Raw genomic sequence first — 7,128 nt, 5'->3', positions numbered from 1 at the left:
GAAGGAGAGTAAAACATTCTCTCTGAAATGTAGAGGAGCAGAAGTACAAAGTAGCATACACTGAAATATTTAAGTAAAGTGGGCTACAAACTGTAGGCCGACCTTACCTAAAAAGTGCACTTCAGAACAGTAACATGTTACTTGAGTAAATTTACCTAGTTTACTTCCCACCACAGGTAACACCTGTGTTTTTCCTAATCTAAAGAGGCCTTTTTCACAGCATATTAAAATCTATAAATTAGGTAAACCCAACATTATTACTACATTAAATGGTCTATTAAATCCATAAATGATCCATCCTCCCATGCTGCATGGCTGTCTGCCGCCCTGGACTCCTCTGCAGAGCCATTCGAGGCAAAAGCAGTGACTGTCCCTTGGGCTCATTCTCCGAGAGTCTGTCTCTCCGGGCGCAAAAATAACTATATAACTATAAACCTACAGTCTATGCTATAAACTTGTTTACCTGAAAGCAAATTCCCGGATCCTCCTTGGAAACTCTAGTGTCCACGCCGTATTTTTCTCCCTGCCACCGTCAAGCCCCGAACGTCACCTTCCCTCCCCCTCCCCTTAGCAACAGAGGCAACATGGCGGCGTCCAGTAACGCGGAGCATTCTCCAGAGATATCGACGCCGTTAAAGATACCGAAAACCGAGTTGCCATCACCTGAGTCTGAGGATTTGAGTGACAGTAATCAATATCACTCCAATCCCTCGACACCTAACCGCTTCTCGCCTTTGAACGTGGGCTCAGGGACCGCGGGCCGCACGGCGGCCTCATCCTCCTCCAACAGCTTCACGGCTTGCCGAGGGATGTCGTGGACCCCATCCGAGACGAACGCCCTCATCGCGGTGTGGGGCAACGAGAGGCTGACGGAGGCGAGGATGCAGCAGCTGGAGGTCGCGGGCACCGTGTTCTCCGGTAAGGCCCCCGGTCCTGCCATGTACGAGCGGGTGTCCAGAGCCTTGTCGGAGCTCGGATATGAGAGGACCCCGTCCCAGTGCAGGGAAAGGATGAAGGTAAATGAGGTTGTGAGGACACAACAATGGCTGTAACATGTCCATCCTCCATCACCAGGACCTCTAACGTTACCCGTAGCCTTGAGACTGAGCCGGAGGTGCTAACAGTGGCTGTCTTGCAGCTGATGGGGGGGTTCAGTGCGGGTTGTGGCACACGTAGGACAAAAATAGATCCAGTCTCATTGTTGTTCACCTGACACATCTAAAACACACCGATACAGGTGAGCTACAGCCCACGATGTATGAAGCAGGCCCCCGGTGTCGCTTTGTCTGTTGGCACACCTGACTTCTCAAGCAGGTCTGCAGTAACGTTAATCCCACCTACACTCAGGTAGCCCTACTTGTACTACTCTGCATGTTGTGTTTTCAGCACACATCATGCTAAGTAATATCCAGATATTGTTATAAATATGACAAAGGGTCTCAGTGGAAAAAAAAATATTTTTATTTAGTTCATTAAGGTGATGACCAAATTATTAAATTTGTGTTATTTGCAATTAAGTTGCTGGCTCCAGGACCCAGAATTTGTTCTCTATTAGTGTAAAATTAACATTGAATTAAAACTTCATAACTCAGTCACCTTCCTGTATTTAATAGACAGATTAGGTAATACTTAAGTTTCATACCTGTCACCAGAAAGGACAGCCATAGCTTGTGTCAGTACCACATATTAATGTGACATATTTTGACACAAAATGACATTTAAGAAAATATATAATAATTATGTCCTGCAGGAGGTCAGGTTCTTTAACCACATTGCATAAAATATAGTCAGCACTCAAGACACAATGCTCTATTCAGTGGTGACAAATTGCACCTTTCTGATGCAGAAAATTAGACTCCAATCCAATATTATAGCTCTCTTTTTTTCCAAATGTGTGGTTCCTCACTGCATGGAGCTCTTCTCATGCAGGTCAACATGAGGCTGTAACTGTAAACGCCTAACACACCCTCTTTTCTACTGTTGTGAACAGAGGCAGAGCTGACATACAGCACCGAGGTGCTGTGAGAAACAGTGATTAGAGCTATGCTGCACTGCTGTCTTCTATATGTTAACAGGACAGCTGAGACAAAGTCCTCCCCCACTGTTGTTTGAGCTTCACTGTGCAGAATGATGCACACAAGAACACAACTGTTTTCATGTTCATCAGCTCATAGATGCTCATTTTTTCAGTGGGGGGCAAAGAGCAAAGTTGCAAACTATTTTATTTAACTTGATGACTGAAGGCTTCAGGAGAGGTGAGGGTGGGGGGAAAGACTCTTGAAATCAGTGGGAAAATGTGAAAGACTTTTCTATAATTTCATCAGACAAGCTCACCATAGATTTTTGCAAAAGCTCAGGAAATTTGGTGATTCAAGGAAAGCTATAGAGGCCCAGTTTTACACATCTGTTGTAAACCACCCCTTCCAATCCATCTCTTTAATTAATAAAGTTTGGCTTCACCGAAAGGCTCTGAACGTTGTTAGCGATGATTCTCACCCAGCAGCTCCTCTCTTTGAGGAAATGCCCTCTGGAGTAGGAGGTTCAGACAACTGTGTTTTGAAACTGAGGGCAATGAAAGAATAACGTTCCCTGAGACTTTTCAACTTCTAGCTTATCTTTTATATTTATGGGACTGTACTTTGTTAACATGGGCGCTAAAATGAAATGAAAAGAAAGACGTTCCTTGAACCACATGCGCTGCTCACACACGCAGTGTGGCCCGATTTGCCGGCCTACATGACTAATAAAGCGTGAAGTGAACCTTTGTGAATCACCGTACTGTGCAACTGTCCCAACAAAGGTGACTAGAACAACAGCTGAGTAAATCCTTTATTTATCCTCCCGTCACACACAGACGCTGCGGCGCTGCTACAGCCGTGTGAAGGAGCATGGCATCGGCAAAAGGAAGAGCAGCTACACTATAGAGCAGCTGGAGAAGGTGTTTGGTCAGGGAGGCTGGGACTCCCAGAGCTGTGCCCCGGTGCTGATCAACAGCAGTGGGCTGTATCAGGAAATGGAGTCTGATGGCAGCACCCTGGAAGACTTCTCCCAGGAGGACTGGTGCAACCAGGTGCTGGACTCAGCCTTCCAGGAGGGAGACATGGAGACTGGTGAGTGTGTTAGCAAGCAGTGGACAGACAGCAATAAAAGACACAGAAATAATGGGTTTGAACTAATATGTGTGTGTTTGCTTTCTCTCTAGAAGAAATCCAGGTGCCTAAAAATAGAGCCCTGCAGATTCAAGCAGAGCTGTCAGAACAAACCCAGTAAGTCAACCAGAACCAGAATGCTGACTTCCTTTTGTCTCTGTAAATAGAATGTGTTTGATATAAAGCTTTGTGTTGTAAATTGTGAATCAGCCATTATCATTGCATGTTACTGTTGAAAAGCTAACACTGTAATTTGTCCGACATTATTCTGAATGGCAATGTGCAAAAATCTTGTTGTAGTTATCTCTCCCCAATTATTTCTCAATCCGCCAGTTGAAACACACAGGGCCCTGTATCTCAAAAGCATCTGACTTTAGTCCATAAACATGTAATGGAACAAAGATTATCTTTGCTTTATGATGGTTCTAGGAAATGGGTTAGATTTTGGTTCTGTCTGCCAGAGTGTCTTTTTCCATACGACCACTGGGAGCCGCCAAAGTCAGAATCTTTCTATTCCAACACATAGGGCACAAAGAATCTCCACTTCACTTCTTGGTGATCTTTTGTTTTAAAATTGCACTCTAGTCCCTATACTGTGTGAAAGGCATTACAAGTGACTGAAAGATCATTTGACAGTTCATATTTGTTTTTTATAAGCTGATGTGAGTTTCATCATCTGTAGAGATATGCAAATATTACCTGAGGCTGCTGTTCCTTTAAAACGGAGCTCTTGTAACTGTCTGGTGGCTTGCCAGACGAAAACAAAAAGCAGTAAATTGGGCAGAGGTAACAGAAATATTTTAAGTCACTGTAGCTCCCAAACACAGGCTAACAAGGTCACTGCTTGTAAAGCACTTTCTAACATGGGAAGCGTGTTGTATTTCTTTGTCATTAGTATGTATCTTGGGTTCTCCGCAGAAAAAGAGACATGATGCAGACTGTGATGCGTATCCTTGAGTCAGTGCAGCTGAAATGGGAGCACTTCCAGACGTGGACTGAGTTCTCACGGCTGCACCTCTCCAACAAATTGGCCATCTTTGGCGTGGGCTACAACACGCGCTGGCGAGAGGACGTGCGTTACCACTACGCTGAAATCAGCTCGCAGGTGCCGCTGGGCAAGAGGCTTCGTGAGTACTTCAACCCAGAGAAGCCGGAGGGCCGCATCATCATGACCAAAGTTCAGAAGATGAACTGGAAGAATGTCTACTACAAGTTCCTGGACATTACCATCAGTGAGGCGCGCTGCCTAGAGCTGCACATGGAGGTGGACTGGATACCTGTATCTCAGTCCAGGGCAGCAGGCTGCAGCAAAGGCACATCCCACTACCTCCTTCCTGGGGACATCCCCAAGACATATGGACTCTACGCTATTGGCTACGAGACAATGTTGTCCTCTAACGACACCGCTCAGACCTCTCCCCAGGCTGAAGACCATAGCTTACCTCAGTGGGAGTCAGAGAACGGGGCAGAAAGTCAGGCTGATGGAGAAGGTGCAGGGAAAGGTGACAGAACTGGGGCTAAAGTCACTTACTGCTACCTAGGCATAGCTGAGGATAGGACCATACAGCAGTGTCTCTTCCAGCACTTTCAAGGTTCTGGCAAACACTACGTCCACGGCGGACCCTCCACCGTGACGCGTTTCCTGCAGGAGAACTGCCGCAGTGCCGTCCCGAGTCACGATGGTGAGGGAGGTGAAGACTCATCTCAGCATTTTGCCGTTTACATAAAGTTCATAGAGGTGGAGCTGGACTTCCTCTCAGCAGGCTCTCTGGTGGAGTGCCTCGAAACTGCTGTTGGTTATTCCTTGAAATACAACAACAAAGAAACATTTTAACTGCACTGCACAAGTGTTTCAGATTTGTATTGACTAAAGATATAATTAACAAGTGTTACAGCCAGTAAGGCAACATGGGAGGCGACCAATTCTGTCTGTTATAGCATGGGTGTGTGCAAGAGTCTGCCATTTTTTGCAGCCTTTTCAGCTTTACTGAAGTCTAAAAAGAATGACTATGCACAATATGGCAAATGTATTGTGTTTAAATATGGGAACAGTAGTAGCTAGTATTACAGAGCTGCCACATCCAAGACGTATGTACTTATTATTTCAGGCTAATGTGCACTAAAAAGGTTTCTGCTGCTTGTTTAATGTAGATAGATATTGCCTCATCAGGGAGTGTGGGGTTGGCAAGGTGACTACTGCAGTATGCATCTGTCTACCTCAGTAGGATGTAGCAAACAAGGCAGCGCAGGGACCATAGCGTGTATTTATTTTCTAAAACTGCCTTTACTTTGACTGTTGGGGTCTGGACCTGAACTCACAAAGCATCTAAGAGTAACGGCTGATTTATGCCTTATTTTTTGCATGTGGAACTGGCAGCTAGAGATGCTTCCATGCAAATTAGGCAGAAAAAGCAAATAATTAGTATTTGCCAGTGATGTGCAGAAGGTATAGACCAGTGATACCTGTTTATCCAGCAGTGTGAACACTGGGTGCGCTTCAAACCCCCGACCGGCTGGTTGGGCTTCCACTTCATTTCAGTTCAGCACACAAAACACCACTTGTCGCTTGGGCCAACCTGTATTTAGCCCTGTGCAGCAAGTAAACAAAATATCAAGTGTGCCAATGGCAATGTTAATAATACAGTCACACAGCTGACTGTGGCTGAATCCAAATAGAAAAGCTTCTGATGTGTCTTTGCAACACGTACACACTGTAAAGGGATTAAATTGACCTTTATCACGGCATCTCTTCCACCTGCTGCTATTTGATTATCAGCTGAATGAGAGTCGTACCTGCTGCCTCACATGCCGCCTACACTCCATTTAACCCGGGTTCCCACCCTTGCCCTTACGTAAAAACAGCACGCCAGCACAACCAAATGAAGCGCACCTTTTAAGCTGTCTTGGCTATCTGTTGAGCTCTCTTGCTCACTCTGGCATGGTCCTTTATAGCTCTAATGTACACTCAAATGCTTGAATAGTTTGGTGGCATTTAGAGTTGCAAGCAAACCTGTAGTACATGACATTGAATTTTGTCTTTGCTAAATATTCTGAAATGCTGCCAGACCTGTAAGGACATTTTTGATTTACTTCTCGTGTGTTTTTGGTGCCATGGTATTGGCCAAAATGGGAAATCACTGATATGGATAATCACTGGGATGTAAATAAACAGTAAGCTCATGTTTATTGTTGGCCAGTACTTTGGAGCATCTCTAGCTGCAGCTGTGGGGCTGTGTTGATGAGTTACCAGCTCCTCCCACATACTGGCATTTAAATGCACCAGTATTGCAGGTAACACATAATCATGCCAGTGGTTGTGGTAGTCTGCTAGCTGACAGGTATGAACCAGTCTATGAGCACTGATTTACAACTTCTAGTAAAGTTAAGACTATAAGCTGCAGAGGTTTACTCATCCTTGACTAAGAATCAAACTGAAGACTTTATAGACATGATTCCTGAAGTTATGTGCAATGTGCCAGGAAGAGACTGTGTAGAGAAGAATCAAACAATGGAGAAGTATGAATATGTATATGAAATCTACCTTATATATATATTATATATATTTAAGAATATTGTTGTTCTTGAGCATTCCAGCTTTTGCTAACTTGCAATGTTCATTTGTTTGGGTATACAGTATATAAAGATAAATATGATATTTTATATTTTATTGGTTGACCTCATGTCTCGTATGTGATTGTTTTGAAGTCACCGTCTTGTATGTTTACATGTTTGAAAAACAATAAATGGGGCACTCACTGTCATTTGCCACACAGTGAACATGGGTTTGTGTTTGCTTGAGCTGTAGGGTTGGCTGCAGTACAGTAGTGTACCTAGACTAGACACAGCTAGATGTCACATGTGCCTTTAGAAATTCAGAATTATTTACATATCAGTCATGCTATGCACTGTCAAAGTTATATACTAAAATGTGTAGATTGTTATGTACACTCTCCGGTAGATTCATCTGACAAAAAAAAAT

The 7,128-nt window shown here is 44.2% G+C and overlaps 1 protein-coding gene across 1 annotated transcript; it reads left to right on the top strand.

Annotated features, from left to right (window-relative positions):
- The first annotated feature begins 467 nt into the window (after window positions 1–467).
- Window positions 468–6,926, top strand: LOC119895980 (myb/SANT-like DNA-binding domain-containing protein 2). Its single transcript, XM_038709426.1, has 4 exons — window positions 468–1,016; window positions 2,855–3,110; window positions 3,203–3,266; window positions 4,068–6,926. Exons 1-4 carry the CDS (start codon window positions 585–587, stop codon window positions 4,981–4,983), a joined length of 1,668 nt encoding a protein of 555 aa, XP_038565354.1. The 5' UTR covers window positions 468–584; the 3' UTR covers window positions 4,984–6,926.
- The last annotated feature ends 202 nt before the right edge of the window (window positions 6,927–7,128 follow it).

The sequence above is a fragment of the Micropterus salmoides genome, unplaced genomic scaffold, assembly GCF_014851395.1.
Source record: "Micropterus salmoides isolate LMB-PRFRI ecotype aquatic unplaced genomic scaffold, ASM1485139v1 Ms_hic_scaffold_9, whole genome shotgun sequence".
In the NCBI taxonomy this organism is placed as follows: Eukaryota; Metazoa; Chordata; class Actinopteri; order Centrarchiformes; family Centrarchidae; genus Micropterus; species Micropterus salmoides.
Note: the sequence above shows the minus strand (reverse complement) of the source record. Positions and strands in the feature narration are given on the sequence as shown.

Excerpts from the sequence above, each read along its gene's own strand:
- LOC119895980 (XM_038709426.1), top strand. The coding sequence starts at position 585 with ATGGCGGCGTCCAGTAACGCGGAGCATTCTCCAGAGATATCGACGCCG. Across the intron at positions 1,017-2,854 it reads AGTGCAGGGAAAGGATGAAG|ACGCTGCGGCGCTGCTACAG; the intron begins GTAAATGAGGTT and ends CGTCACACACAG. Across the intron at positions 3,267-4,067 it reads GAGCTGTCAGAACAAACCCA|AAAAAGAGACATGATGCAGA; the intron begins GTAAGTCAACCA and ends GGTTCTCCGCAG.